The sequence below is a fragment of the Ascaphus truei genome, chromosome 1 (assembly GCF_040206685.1).
Source record: "Ascaphus truei isolate aAscTru1 chromosome 1, aAscTru1.hap1, whole genome shotgun sequence".
Lineage (NCBI taxonomy): Eukaryota > Metazoa > Chordata > Amphibia > Anura > Ascaphidae > Ascaphus > Ascaphus truei.
The window spans coordinates 47,595,473-47,612,388 of NC_134483.1; the positions used below are offsets into that span (position 1 = coordinate 47,595,473).

Below are 16,916 nucleotides of genomic sequence, written 5' to 3' on the forward strand. Positions count from 1 at the left end.
ATCTAATTTAGCTAGCCTCTCCTCATAAGTTAGAATGTCCATCCCCTTTATTAATTTGGTGGCTCTTCTCTCCACTGTCTCTAGTTCCATAATGTCTTTTCTTAGGATTGGTGCCCAAAATTGTACTCCATATTCAAGGTGTGGTCTTACTAATGCTTTGTAAAGGGGCATAATTATGTTTACTTCCCTTCCATCCATTGCCCGTTTAATGCAAGATAAGATCTTGTTTGCATTTGCAGCTACTGCATGACATTGGGCACTATTGCTAAGCCTGCTGTCTACAAGCACTCCTAAATCCTTCTCCATCAAGGATTCCCCCAATATATCTCCATTTAATTTGTAAGTCGCCTTTTTATTCTTGCATCCCAAATGCATAACCTTACATTTATCTGTATTAAACCTCATTTGCCATTTACCTGCCCACGTTTCCAGTCTCTCCAAGTCCTTCTGAAGAGAAATTACATCCTGCTCTGATTCTATTACCTTACACAATTTAGTATCATCAGCAAAGATGGAGACTTTGCTCTCGATCCCAACCTCAAGGTCATTAATAAACAAGTTAAAAAGCAGGCGTCCCAGTACCGATCCTTGAGGTACTCCACTCACGACTTTAGCCCAACCTGAAAAAGTTCCATTTATGACAACCCTCTGTTGCCTGTCCTTTAACCAGTTTTCAATCCAGGTGCATATATTATTACTGAGTCCAATTTTCTTTATTTTGTACACCAACCTCTTGTGTGAAACCGTATCAAAAGCCTTTGCAAAATCTAAGTAGACCACATCAACTGCATTACCCTGGTCTAAATTCCTACTTACCTCCTCAAAGAAACAAATAAGGTTAGTTTGGCAAGATCTATCCTTCATAAATCCATGCTGACTATTACTAATAATTTTGTTTTCCATTAGGTATTCCTGAATATTATCCCGTATTAAACCTTCAAGTAGTTTCCCTACTATTGAAGTCAGGCTTACAGGTCTGTAATTCCCCGGGTGTGATCTAGCTCCCTTTTTAAATATAGGCACCACATCTGCTTTACGCCAATCTTGTGGTACTGAGCCTGTGGAAATGGAGTCCTTGAATATTAAATATAATGGTTTTGCTATTACTGAGCTTAACTCCTTGAGAACTCTTGGATGTATGCCATCGGGGCCAGGTGCCTTATTTACTTTAATTTTTTCAACTCGCTTATGAACTTCTTCCTCAGTTAACCAATTGGTCATTAATATGGAGGTTGTGGCTTCCTCCTGTGGCGCTACTATTGAACTTGATTCTTCCCTGGTAAACACAGAGGCAAAGAATTTGTTTAATACCTCTGCTTTTTCCTTATCTCGAATAATCTGCCTACCCATCTCAGACTGAAAGGGTCCTATATTTTCTTTTCTCATTTTTTTGTTATTAAGGTACTTAAAGAACTTTTTAGGGTTGACCTTACTTTCTATTGCAATCCTTTTTTCATTATCCATTTTTGCTAATTTAATTCGCCTTTTGCAATTTTTGTTACATTCCTTATAATTCTGATACGATGTCTCTTTCCCTTCTGACTTAAAGAATCTAAACGCCTTCCTCTTCTTGTCCATTTCCTCCCCTACCTGTTTATTTAGCCACATTGGTTTTGACTTATTTTTTTTATACTTATTACCCAAGGGTATACACTGATAAGTGTGCTTTTCTAACAATGTTTTAAAGACTGCCCATTTATCTTCTACATTTTTCCCTTCAAAAACATCATCCCATTGTATTACTACTAGATTAGACCTCAGTTTATTAAAATCTGCCTTTCTAAAGTTTAAAGTCTTTGTTGAACCCAAGTAATCTGTTTTTTGATAATTTATTTCAAATGAGACCATGTTATGATCACTGTTACCCAAATGTTCCAGGACTTGAATATTTGTTATTACTTCTACATTGTTTGATATGACCAAATCCAGAACTGCCCCTCTCCTGGTTGGTTCCTCAATAATTTGGGTCATATAATTATCTTTAAGCACCCCCAAAAACCTGTTTCCTTTTGTTGTAACGCTAATCTCATTGCCCCAGTCTATGTCTGGATAATTAAAATCTCTCATTATGCAAACATGACCCAGTTTTGATGCCTTCTCCATTTGCAAATGTATTTTAGCTTCCTCAATCTCACAGATATTTGGTGGTTTATAGCATATTCCCACAAACATTTTCTTTATACTTTTACCTCCACTGCTAATTTCTATCCACAAGGTCTCTACATTTTCATCATTCCCTTCATAGACATCATCCCTTATAATAGGTTTTAGATCTGGTTTAACATATAGACATACTCCACCTCCCCTTCTATTTGTTCGATCCTTCCGAAAAAGAGAATATCCCTTTAAATTAACTGTCCAGTCATGAGTTTCATCCCACCATGTTTCAGTAATGCCTATGATATCATACTGCTCCCTTGTAGCTATTAATTCAAACTCCCCCATTTTATCTGTCAGGCTTCTTGCATTAGCAAGCATGCATTTAATTTTTTTTCAGCCTGTACTATTATCTTATCTGCTCCTTCCTTTCTGCTCCCACTTGGTTTAGTCTTTAGAAGTGTTCTAGTATTATCTCTATTTACTATGGGTATCTCACTGCTTGTCAAACTTGCACTTGCCCCCATTCTACCTCCATACCACCTTGTATCCTCATCTATTCCATTTAGTTCATTATCTGTTTCATTCCCCTCCCCCCTCAGGGGTGATGATTATGGCTTGTTTTTGCAGCCACAGGACCTGGGAACCTTGCAGTCATTGAGTCAACCATGAACTCCTCTGTATACCAAAGTATTCTAGAGTCAAATGTGAGGCCATCTGTCCGACAGCTAAAGCTTGGCCAAAATTGGGTCATGTAACAGGACACTGATCCCAAGCACACCAGCAAATCTACAACAGAATGGCTGAAAAAGAAAAGAATCAAGGTGTTGCAATGACCCAGTGAAAGTCCAGACCTCAACCCAATTGAAATGCTGTGGCTGGACCTTAAGAGACCTGTGCATAAACAAATGCCCACAAACCTCAATGAACCGAAGCAACGTTGTAAAGAAGAGTGGGCCAAAATTCCTCCACAACGATGTGAAAAACTGATAAAGTCATACAGAAAATAATTACTTCAAGTTATTGCTGCTAATGTGGTGTCTCTGTTTTTTGTCTCATATCATAGGACTACAACTTGCTGCATAAGAGAGACTTTATTCAACCCAGCTTGAGGACAGAGTCCATTCTACTAATAGACATTGATAAGGACTTCACTCCATTGGAATATATATCCTTTATTTTATATTGTATTGTAATCATATTATTTGTATGCGCCAGGTATTGAAATTCCACATTTGTATCACTATATTGTTTTAGGGTTCATTTGAGATTGCACCCTTAGTAGAATCACCAGGCAGCTTAAGCACACGCATTTATGCACTGCACATTTATACATTTGGTCTAGCGCTAGTTTAGTAATTTTTGGTTCTACAAGCTATTGAATCATAAGGTGTACTTAGTTTTTCACACATGGCTTCTCCATTTTGGCTTTATTTTTGTTAAATAAATAATGACACAGTGTAATATGTCATGTGTTGTTGTTCATCTAAGATTGTATTTACCCTATTTTAAGACCTGCTAAGGAACAGATGATCGTTATTATGTCCTGATATGTAAAACCATAGAATTCCATAGAGGGTGTACATTGAAAAATGTGAAAAATAAAATGAACATAACGGGGAAAGAGGACACTTAATCCGCCAAAAAGGAGGCCAGATCAAAATCTATATTCAGGCCGTGGGGTGACAGGGTCTTTAAGGTATAGATCCAAAAAGTCTCCCTTTTGGATAAATAGTTCAATCTGTCACCACCTCTCCAATTAGCTTTTGGGCACTCTATACCCCTACACTTAAGTCCCTTTGGGTCCTGGTTATGTTTGATTCTAAAGTGGTTAGAGACACTATGTGAGTAAGCTTTTGGCTGTTTTTATTATTTTTACTGTCATTAAATTTTTTAGCAATCTGCACCATAATTTCCCATGTCATTTCCTTTCTGGGAACCCACTGAGATCACTCTTGAGTGTTAAGGCTGTGAGTTAACAGAAGAGTGAGCTGACATATGATTGACAGCACGGGGGATTCGTGAAGTCCAGGAAAAGAAGATTGGTTAAAGCACAGATTCTCTCAAATGAATATAGACACAGTACTTTTGTAAGTTTATTACCTAAAAATCCTTTTTGGAGTCGTCTGTTGAAATTGAATCATCACGTCCTTTTCAACTGGAACATTAAGAGAACTTTCCCTATCTAAATGGACTAATCATTGGACTGGGGTATTGTTGTCACTGTTAGCGCCGGGTCACTGCATTTTTGTAATATTGTCTGTAAACTACTTTGTGAGTTATTTGTTAGGCAGGGACCCCATGGCAGCTTTCACTTAGTTATAAGTAGAATATTTTTTACTTATTGTAAACACATAATTAATGGTCTTAGCGCTGAGCTTTAGGGTATAAAATCATTATTCATTCTTCTCTCAATGTATTATCATTTTTTGTCCGATTGTGGTATTTAACATTAACATATTAGTGTATTTATATGTATATATACATTCATTTTATTTAGAATGGTACTATTTAATGCTTAATGTGTGTTATATGACATCTTTGCTCTCTATAACCATCAGGAGTATCCTACTATCCCATAATTCATTAACACACATTCCCAGCTAGCTCAAACTCCCACACCCACCACATCATGAATATATATTTATGTCAACAAGAGAGCTACTGAGCGTGGCAATTGTTATATACTATAACATAATCCCTGAAGAAGCTTGTTGTTAGAGTAAAACGCATTGGATTGGTTTTCGCAAACTGCATTATTCTACGGTCCCCCCCCCCCCGCCTCCCAGAGTGTACAGCTGCTCTCTGCCTCTGCTCCGAGACGCAGAGGTCATCTAGGTCCCAAGCTCCATCACGGACGAGTGACGTCAGGCTGTATTGAGACCGGCTCAAAGCTCCCGGCGTCCCTCCGAACGGACAAGCGGAAGAGTCCAGCTATGCAGCTGACAACTTTGCTACTCTCTATATTGATTTCGGCTGCTACAGCTACTATAGTCAGAACTGATTTTGGACTTATATCAGAGAAACAGATGACAGCACCTGGAACTGGAAGGAGCATACCGTGAGATCCTTCATAGGTTACCATACCTTCAGGCTCCTTTGTACCATTTGTTTGTGAGTTTGCACTTTATCACTAACAACACATTTGAGTATTTTACTCTATTACACTATTGTGCTTTTTCTTTCTTCTTTCATCTTTTTCTTCCTTAAGTTGAAGTTCATACGTTTTTGCAACTCTGGAGTATGTCCCCAATCTAGCCCTTTTTAATTCTCTTTATGTAAGCATTTTATATTTATGTCACATACATTCTCCATTTTTTGGACACTTTTTTTCACTATCAATTAGTGTATGCACCTCAGTGTTTGTGTTCTTCTTACGATAAATAACTCTCTCTTTTGTTTCTGGTGGAATCACCTTTCCTCCAATTTTAAGGGATGACCCTGTGTTTTTTGTACTACACTTGGGATAAAGTTATTTTTAAAGCACATTGTATTGACCCTGAATATATTTGTATATCGTTATGATATCCCATTAGACATCTCGTTTCTTATGAAAACAAATCAAATGTAGCTAGCCTTTCCTCATAAGTCAGACCTTCCATTCCCTTTATTAATTGTGTGGCTCTTGGCATTTCTAGTTCTATAATGTCTTTTTTTTTTTATGGAGTTGTGCCCAAAACTGTTCATATTCAAGGTGTGGTCTTACTAATGTTTTATAGTGGCATAATTACGTTTTCACTCCTTCCATCCATACACCTTTTAATGCAAGATAAGATCTTATTTGCCTTTCAAGCTGCCTGACATTGGGCTCTATTGCTAAACCTGCTGTCTACAAACACTCCTAAATCCTTCTCCATTAAGGATTAACTTAATTTTGCCCCAATTAATTTGTAAATCACCTGTTTATTCTTGTTTTACAAATGCACAACCTCACATGTATCTGTATTAAACTTCATCTGACATTTACCTGCCCATGTTTCCAGTCTATTCATGTCCATCTGGAGAGAAATTACATCCTGCTCTTATTTTACTACCTTACACAATTTAGTGTCATCAGCAAAGATAGTGATTTTGCTCCCTGTGCCAAACGCAAGGTCATAAATAAGTTAAAAAGCAGGTGTCACGGGAGACCAGAACTTTTAACACCAAAATTACCCAGATCCATTGATTGAGCAAAGCAAGAGATAAAATAGTCATTTATTTACACAATGAACATACACAACTTGATTTACAACATATTACGAAAATATACTTACTGGGACGGGGTAAAACTAAATATTCTACTTCCAGAATGAAATCTTAAGAAATAGAGTCTCTGTGCACAATTTCCCAGGAGCAGGGATTGTGCATACGCAAAGTCGCAAAAACAGTCTTTGGATAGGGGCGCCGCTCGCAACCTCGATTTCTCCGTCGGTACTGCTTGCTTCGTTCTATCCCCGTAGCATTGGTTTGGAAATCGTTAGTTCTTATGAACTCTTGAGCCGAATACAAATCTTGGTTACGATGTTATAATTTTTGTACCGCACGATGAATCTAATCTCCCGATTAGCTGCAGGGATCTTTAAACAGTAAAAAAAAAACTATTTCTATGCTCTGCAGCCAATTGCTGCGTGGGAATGGAACAGCCCACCTATCCCCAGGTCTTGCCAGTAACACAGCACCGGGCAGGGGCTCATAGTATGCCAAGGGCATGCACAACTTTGCACCTTCACCGCTTAGCATACCAGGCCAAGCCCCCTTCCATGGCGCCGAATAGTCTACTACACCCAGACATCTGGACATCTGCTAGGATGCCACCACTTATTTTTTCCTCCGCCCAGTTTAACACCTTTAACGGACGGAACCTTTTTAACTCCGGACTTTTTCAGACATGCTGGAACCATGCCAGCGCGATACCTTACACGTCTGGGGCTAAATTATGCAAATAAAAATTGCGGCATAACCTTTTTACCGGTTTTACCCCAGCAGCGCTCACAGCGAAACTCGGCGCTCTTGGACATTCCCAGCCAAAGTTAGCTATGTGCTATGCTGCAAGCTGCTGTGTTTTAAAATCTTTTTTTACTTTGCGCGGTTACAGGGAAACCTGGACACAATAATACATACATTTTAAATCATGATTTTAACATCGTCCCCTTATACCTAGCGGGGGACACACAGACATTTGTAATACATTTACAGTGTTGTAGCCACTATTGGGGCGCAGAACTAGCACTCTATTATTCCCCAATATGGCTCAGGGGCACCCAGTCGGGCATAATACTTTTATTTACTGGCCTGGGTACCCCCGCACCATCACAGCAGGGGACCCAGTGATGATTCTTGAGGTACTCCACTTACAATTTTAGCCCCACCTGAAAAGGTTCCATTTATGACAACGGTCTGTTGTCTATACTTCAGTTTTTAATCAAGGTGCACATATTTTTTGCAGAGTCCCATTTCCTTTATTATGTACTCTAACCTTGTGTGGTATCAAAAGCCTTTGCAAAATCTAAGTAGACCACATCAACTGCATTACCCTGAACTAAACTCCTACTTAGATCCTGGAAAGAAATTATATTCTGCTCTGATTTTACTACCTTACACAATATACATGATGTATCTCATAATCTCCTCCACTGTATTACAAGATTTAACTTCTTAATCCCTATAGCAATGGCTTTGTAATGCTCTTTAGAACATTAGGTCTATATAACGTGTGCTCACCACAAACTGGACAAGACCGCAGGGCTGAGGTGGGGATGTATATAACCGCCGCCCTACAACCACGGGACCAGATCCGGAGTGCAGAGTCAGTGTCGTGTAGCCGGGTCAGGGTAGGAGAGTTCGGGTAGGTCGTGGTACTTGCCGTGGTCCTTGCCGTGGTCCGGGGTAGGAAAGAGGAGAGTGGTCGTTATCCGTAAGCCATGGTCAAGGAGAGAGTGGGAGTAACAAAAACAAGCCGAAATTCAGGGGAACAGAAGAAACGGGTCCAGGTACGAGCAGGGTTCACAACACAGATCAGACAAGGCACAGGAACAGGCAAAACCAGGAAGCAGCAAGCACAATACATAAACAACTGTTTATGCTCAGCAACTAGCACAGAAACAGACAGGGTAATAAAAGAGGAAGGAATCAATCAGGGGGCAGCAGGAGAGTGATGTCACATATAGGATACCAGCCGATAGGAGGAAGCAAGATTGGCTGCAGGTGAAAGGCAGCTGATACCTTTCTTGAGATGTACCTGCTGCGCGGTGTGCACGTACAGAGGGGCGTGACGTGAGGCGGGCGGGTCACCAGCGGGGCCAAGCGCCATGACGGGAAGACTCCGTCAGCACGGTGTTCGGGGGGCGCGCACGCGCAGAGGTCTGCATGCGCCGCAGGTATTGTTGTGTGACGCATCCGAGAGGCGAGACCAAGTTGCGATCCTGACAGTCTAATAACATCCTCTTTTGAACAAGCATTACCATAATGTACCTTAAATAAATATTTAAACCATATTAAAAATATTGATAAGATTAAATAATCCTACCTATTCAATAAATCAGTCATTCTCAACCTTTTTTGTGCAGACGCACCCCTGAAGAATTTTTAAAACAATCATCGGAACCCATGATCGTCAGTCCTCGCAAAATTCTCATTTCACTCACAAGCACATACTAACTACACTCACTTATTGCACTCAGATTCACCGTCACATACTCACCCTTTATTCATCACACACCACATGTATCCCCTTCTCTCACAGCACACTCACCGTCATTTGTCAGTTACACATTTCACATTCACCCCCCCCTTCTTACATAACCCACATAAATTCCCCCTCCACACACAAAGCTATTCATCTTTCTTCATACACATTCCTAGACACCTAAAACATATCAGCTGCTCAACGGGCACATGCTGTGGTGTCTGGAGATGTATAGGCTCCATTCATTCCTCTGTGCCGGGCTGAGAGGAGAACCAGATTGTAACCTCTATGTTTTCCAGGCAGCATGTGGCTCACCTGCCCAGTGTACCACAGGTCCAAAACAGTGCCATAAATCATAAAGCACTTGGGATGTGTGATTCTGGTTGAGATTCCCACACAGATAGAGAACAAAGAAACAATATTATAAGAATTTTTTTAAATTATTTCCTAGGCACGTACAAGCGCTCAGAAAAACTACGTAATCATAGTATTGATTTAATATTAAAACATAGCTTTTTACATGTTTCTAAAGTATATGTTCATGCTTTAGCTCAGCTACTATACAAGATATACAAACTAAAGTTTTGGCGTAATTGACAGGCACCCTAATTCTTTCAATATAGATACATTCTTATAGGCAGGAGTGTATGCATGTATATGTATGTATATATATCTCTCTGAAGGAAATGAATTGCTTAATAGAATGTATAGTCAATCATGCTTGCAATCTAAATGTAGTACAGTATATAACTAAACAGGAGCATACAATCCACAGAACAAATTCTGGATGTGAAAGAACATCAAAATATGCGAGTGTGTCTATATAAATCCACATTTATCATTCATATACATGTATACATTCTACTGATCATATTCCCATCTACTTTAGGTTATTCAATTCTGACAGTAACGTTTGCAATGGTTCTGTTATATGCCTTTGAAATCTGTATAGCATATCATTTCTGTTCAAATACTGCAGCAATTTCCATTTTGAGGATGAATCTAAATGGATGGTAATATTTATGCTGCAAGTGTTGCCTCCATTTCATTTTTACCATTCACCTCTAAACGTCCTTTTCAGTGAGTCAATCACTAAGGGCAGTTAGAGTACCTTTATTAGGATGCAAAATGTGTTCCTGGAAACCTAATGATTATGCTAGTATGTCTTGCTATCGTAAAGTGAGCATGAAAGTAAATCTGTAGCATCTAAAAATATGCCATACGTCAGAGTTTCTTTAGTCATGCTTCATGAACATATTTAACATAGAAAATGCAATATGCCGTAACCTACTTTGTAAGATATTTTTTGCTAACAAAAGTTGTAAATTAACGTAACACGTCCGGAAAAAGAAACTTTGGTGCAGACATTTAACTTTCTTGATCAAAATTGTTTTCTTCCAAACTTCCACAAAACATTTCAAGTATTCAGTGTCTGGGCAGCATGACTGACATTTGCACTGTGCTCTGAAATAGAAAATACAACTCTGTTAAAATGAGATCAATATGGTGACAACCCTTGAACTTGATTTTAACAATGAGGAGATTCCAAAACAAAGTGTTAGAGTTAAAAATAGATTTTGTAGGAATTCATCTGACTTTTATAGTAGGACAAAGTACATACTGTACTTATGTGTTCAAATTTCAGCTTGTAGATAGTGAAATGTGTACTATAGTCTCTGCAGTTTAGGGTGCATACAACTGGGGCTGTCTATTCCAGCGGTGCGCAAAGTGGGGGGCGCTGGATTCCTCTGGGGGTGTGCGGGCTGTTGCAGGGGCTCTTCCCCGAGGCATTCAAATGAAATGCCGTGGGATCGCGAGGCCTCTGCAACAATATTACTTACCTTGACTCTGCCGGCGTCACTCGGGTCAATGGCAACGCGGCGTCATGTGACGTGACACGCGTCAAATGACGCCGTGTCAAGGTAAGGGAGGGGGCGCGAGCACCAGCGGCGGGAAGACAGAAGGGCACAGCTGCAAAGGTTTGCGCTCCCCTGGTCTATTCTATCTTTTTCTTTGGATAGAGTATCTCTTTTAGCCAGTGAAATGTGTAACCTGCACGCCAATACAACAGCTGCAGTATAATTTGACAACAATGAAACAATCGGTAAAAAAAACAATGAAATATGTGCGAAACCTTTGCATGAGATCATCAAGCATGTGAAATTTGCCTCGAGTTTAAAAAACAAAACAAAAAAACAGCAGTCAGAAAAAGACAAATACTGTACCTTCATGTTGTGAAGAATATCCGTCCAGTCCATGGCAGCTATTTGAGGTATAGCCGTCAGAAGAATGCTTGTTGCTTTGTTAGCATTTTCTTTTAATGTCTTTAACACTCTGTCCACTGATACCTAGAAATACAAAAAACTCAGGATTAGGTTTAAATCGCAACTCTCACTGCATTCATTCTCCTCTTGAGAATGTAAGCTCCGCACAACGTTATTCATATTAATGTTTCTTATTCTATACCTAGCTGTGTGGAATAAGTTGGCACAATATGAATGTAAATAAGATACTAAACACTAAAGAGATTTGTACCCCTCAAACATGTGATAGCATCTCTTGGTATAAAAAAAACACAGCAGAGTCAGAGTATTAAATAAAAAGGATGTATAATTAAATAAATTATTCATCATAGAAGATCATTAAAATACTTTATTTTGGTCTAGGAGTTTATTATTTTTGTACATTTGAGTGTTTAATCATGTGTGCAACCACAGCTAAAATGTTAGGGGGGGGAGACATGAGTGATGTTTGAACATTATGTCAATGATTCTTGCATATGTCCCCGAACTCCTCACTTTGAAAGTCTCACACATACCGACGTCTACATGCACATGGCACAAGAAGATTCTCAGGGGCACCTATCCCATTTGCCCATTTTTAAACCTGTGACTGATGAATTTTAAGATACTTACTTACATTTTCCACATTTTTCTGGAATAATGTTTATGAATGCTTGAAAGTTATGGTTTTGACTTCCTTAACACGGACAGGTACATGAAGCATGCGCACGTGTATACACACACACACACACACACACACACTTCACAAGAGTAGTCACCTCTGTGGGGGGAGGACGGATTTATAAATTTCTCTGGAACGAGTGCCCCAGCCCCTGCACTTTGTCCCCCTAATCCCTCATTGGTTGTGCCTATGTGTTTATTCGCAACTGGAATATCTCCATAACTGCTTGGTTTACGACATTTTATTTTGCTTTTCTCTGAGTAAAAAGGACAATACATCAGTAAATTAACCTATGGCAGCCATCATTTGATTTGATTAAGTAAAGATATGTAGTAATTGACAAAATATTTATTCTCATGTGAATCTGTATGTAGAGCTGTGTGTAATTCAAGAAATGCATGCATAAACAATAAATCCTGCTCTCTATACGTACTGTATACAAATATATACAGATCTAGCAACTTGGGCCTATCAAGCCTCCGTGAGTTATTCCTTAGCAGTCCGTGAGCAATCCGTAAAGAAGGTCGTGCCTTTCCGCGGCGTGCCATACCTGTTCCGTCTTGAATTTATTTTGTGGTCAGACGGAATTATTATTTGCATGGTTGCAGTTCAGTGCGTGTCCGCCAGATGGCAAACAGAATGTCTTTGCCTATGGGCCTCTGAATGCTACCGAACTGAAAAGTGCAGCTCAATGTGTGAAAGCAGGTGTCTAAAACCACAGATAAGATATACCATACTGTATGTGTTTTTTTTTTGTTAAATTACTTTGTACTATCAATACTGTACTGAATCTAATATTTTTTCAAATTTTATTAAAAACCACTATGTACTGTATTTCACATTATAGGCTAAAGCTGGTAAATTCTGGGCATTATTGAAATACCTGCTCTCTGATTGGATAATGCCCGGAATTTTAACCAATCAGTAATGGCCCGGAATTTTTTGCACCCTGTCAAGTTTTTCAGCCAATCAGCTTTTAGTTTTCATTCACAAAGAGTGAAATTTGCTCTTAGACAGGGGAGGTGATTGGACAGGAGACAGCAGCAAGGCACTAACTCCTCCCCTACCCTGCCTGCAGAGAGCTCTGCCTTGGAGAGTGAGGGGAAAGGTTTGTGTGTCTGTTGTGTGTAAAGGGGCCAGCAGTGTGTTTAATTAGTGTGTGTTTTGTTTGTGTGTTTCTGCTGTGTGTGTTTTGTTGGTATAGAGGGGGAGCTGCAGTGTGTGTCTTCAGTGTGTGTTTTGTGGGTGGAGGAGGGGTGCAGAGTGTTTTGTGTGTGTGTCTGCAGTGTGTGGGTTTACAGGGAGCTGTAGTGGGTGTAGAGGGGGGCTGCTGGTGTGTGTTTTATGGATGTAGAGGGGGCAGCAGTGTGTGGGTAGATGTGTAGGAGGGCTTCAGAGTGAGTTTTGGTGTGTGTGTGTATGTGTGAGTCTGCAGTGTGCTTCTGTGTTTTGTGTGTAGAGTAGGGGCTGCTGTGTGTTTCGTGAGTGTAGAGGGTGGAGGAGGGCTGCAGTGTTTTTGTGGGTGTAGAGGAGGGGGGCTGCACAGTGTGTAGGGGGAACTACAGTGTGTTTGTGCATATAGAGCGGGGTTGCAGAGTGTGTGTATATATAATATATATATATATATATATATATTATATATACACACACACACCCCGGTTTAAGGACACTCACTTTAAGTACACTCGCGAGTAAGTACATCTAGCTCAATAGGCAAACGCCAGCTCACGCATGCGCCTGTGTGCACGTCCTGAACAGCAATACTGTCTCCCTACCTGTACCGAAGGTGTGCGCAAGCGGGGAGACTGTAGAGCCTGTTACACATGCGTTATTTACATCAGTTATGCACATATATGACGATTGCAGTACAGTACATGCATCGATAAGTGGGAAAAAGGTAGTGCTTCACTTTAAGTACTTTTTCGCTTTACATACATGCTCCGGTCCCATTGCGTATGTTAATGCGGGGTATGTATGTATGTATGTATGTATGTATGTATGTATGTATGTATGTATATATATATATATGTATATATATATATATATATATATATATATATATATATATATATATATATATATATATATATATATATATATATAGAGAGAGAGAGAGAGAGAGAGAGCGGGCTCTGTGTATGTACAATTTCCTTTTAATAAATGCAGTAAAAGCATAAGAATGTAGACAATCATGCTGATAAAAATCAATGACTACAAAAAAATTACCTTTTTTATGAAAATGAAATTTTTTTTTTTAAATAAGCCTACATTTAGCCTATAATAGTAATAATCCCCTCAGAACAGGGCATTACTGGCCAGTAATGCCCTGTTCTGAGGGGATTATTACTTAATTAAATTAATTTCTGTAATGTATGGTACATGATTGCATCTCTGTGTAACTTAAGACCAGCTTGCATATATGATATATTCCGTAATTGAAGTCAGGCCATATAAGAAGGCAACTCTGTCTGAGATCTATGAGTAAGTCATTGACAAGTACGAATACTTAAAAAATTCACCAAACCAGCAAGGGTGGAAGAATTTTGTAAGACACAGCTTAACTGCTTCATTAGAACATCTCTACATCCCGGCAAGAAAGGAGGCTGCTGGGCTGGTATGTTTGATCATGGCAAATTCCGAAGGAGAAAGATTGGGACAAACAGATTGAATAATCGTACTTCCTGAGCTGGTCCCTCCAATGAACCACCAACCGCTTATCTCCAGACTGAATGCCTGCCTCAATACCAATATTACCACCAGTACCGCCAACCAACATTGAAACCCAGATGAACCTACATAGCAGCATCCCAACTACATGATCAACTGAGCATCTACCCACAGTAAACCCCTGGCATCAACATTGGGTCACTGCCACCCGGTTGGCAAGGTTTATAATCAAGGTAAATATAATGTAGTAACTGTAGTTCCCAATATGACACATACAGTATGCATGCAATAGCCCCGTAAATGCATTCACGCATGGGTACTACCTATATACGTTAAGCAGTTCCTAGTACCAAACTACGGTAGTTTACATTCCATCATTTTTTTTTTACATTTTCTTTCAGAAACGAAAGCATAAAATCGAGCGCCAGAAGATGTCGATGGAAGTCAAAAACCACTATATTTTAAACTTTCATTTTTTTACTTTTATACTAATCAGCTTTACTATTCTAACAATGAGATATTCATATTTATGTTTTTTTTTTTTTTTTAACTTTTATGTTACTTTCTAAAATGATTGTATTTCATGCTTGGAGAAATTTTTAAAAACTTTTTTTTAAAAAATCCCTTTTTTAAATTAATGGAATATCATATCTTTGTATGTAAAATTATTGAAAAGATCATGTCTTGGATAATTGGCAAAAAAATAAAAAAAATATATATTTTTCTTCACTATATGTTATATTCAATATTAACATTATTAACAAGACTACATTTCAAAGCGCATACGGTAGAGCTAGACATAAATATTCCGCACAGTGTCTCAAACTGTGATCACCTTTACTAAAATTACACCCAGTGACAATCTCATTTTAGTTAACTATAGTTCAATAGCTATACGCATGCGCAGAAATGCAATGATACGCATATGCGTTTCAACCATACGCAGCACATTACTGTAGGGTATGTGCAAATATTAATATTGAATATTCTCCCTTTAAAGGTCAAGACATCCAAGAGCAAGCCCGGTAGAAGTTGAAAAATAAAAGAACACTGTACATTTTGAAGAAAATTTACAGTATTGCATTATTGATTTATTGTTTTTGTTGGTGTAGTCAAATAAAAAAATGTTAAATCAAAATTTTGGTGTTTTCAAGTTTAAACATTTAACTTTTCTATTCAATACCATTACATACAATTCCAGACACTTACACTCAGCGTGATACCTGGACTTTGCATTTCGATTTTTAGGTCGCGATCACCCACTTGTGTTTCAGGCTGGTATTGCAAACAACGCTAAAATTCCATGTTCAGCCCTCTATCACAGTGTGCAAGACGCGAGCAAATTTGTAACGCCACACGGACAACTCACGGCAATAGCGACCGACCACACGGCTACATCGGTAACATCATTTTGGCCATTGAGGCAAAGAGATAAAGGTGACTAGTCCAAGGTCACACTGATCTGGCACTAAATACCAATCAAAATCAAGAGCCTTGTTTGCCATCTACAATTACACTCCAACTGGTGCTCCAAAAATATGATTTGTCATGGTAAGACACTGACTATACAGGCAGTCCTCGTTTTACAACGCTTCGCTTTACAACGAATGGCTTATCCAACGCTTTGCAATGCATACCTATATTCATTTTTACAACGCCAAAACGGCTTATCCAACGCTCTTACGACGCTTTGCAAAGTTGTTTATGTGTATTATACACTATATAATTTATGTGTGTGCTGCATATCTTATTGTCTGCGTAAAATATTTTGTGTATTTTAGCATTAAAAATGCCTTCAGGAACGGAACCTTTCATTTAAACAGTGTTCCTATGGGAAAACATGTTTCGCTTTACAACGTTTCGCTATCCAACGCCATTTTGAGTAACGCATTGTGTCGGACAACCGAGGACTGCCTGTGCAGTAATTTGTTAACTATAACAAAGAGTTTTGCTTTCTTGACCCCAAATTCATGCAAAAGAGAAATAGTCTGAATGAGTCAAGGCATTTGTTCTGAGTCCTTTGCCTTTCATGTTTCCTTTAGGGCATTGTGTCTTTCATGGGATCCAGGAACGTACAGTACGTACTGTACACTTTTAGTTTGCAAGTATAGTTCAATTCAAATAATCTTGGTAAAAGATCACAAAAAGCTTCTGAATGTAAAGCGAAGTGTCTAATGACAGTCTCGACATAGCTGAATGTAAGACAAAGGATGCTTAGCAGCACCCACGGCTATGCCCTTTGTGGAGTGGCACAGACATGTAACAAATGTTTACATTTTATCCAACTGTAATGTTACAGGAAAGATGTAAAAAAATAAGTCAAAGAATAATAATAAAGAAAAACGACACCTTTCACGTTTTAAATTATCACTTCATTTGTAAAATGCCCAAAGTAATCATTGAAAACTAGACTGGATGCATACGAATATGTCAAGTGAATATCTTGTTTCTAAAAACGTAAAGAGTAATAACTACCGTATTGATCTACCATTTTCTGCCAACATTTTAAAAGAGCTATGAC

At 38.9% G+C, this 16,916-nt stretch overlaps 1 protein-coding gene across 1 annotated transcript in view; it reads right to left on the bottom strand.

Moving 5' to 3' along the window:
- Positions 1-9,246: 9,246 nt before the first annotated feature.
- Positions 9,247-16,916, bottom strand: part of LOC142487774 (S-methyl-5'-thioadenosine phosphorylase) — a 32,156-nt gene continuing 24,486 nt past the window's right edge. Inside the window, exons 7-8 of the mRNA XM_075587644.1 lie at positions 10,990-11,112; positions 9,247-10,228 (exon numbers count right to left, since the gene is read on the bottom strand). Of these exons, the coding sequence (XP_075443759.1) occupies positions 10,190-10,228; positions 10,990-11,112 (162 nt within the window). The 3' untranslated portion in view covers positions 9,247-10,189. The remainder of the gene's footprint in view (positions 10,229-10,989; positions 11,113-16,916) is intronic.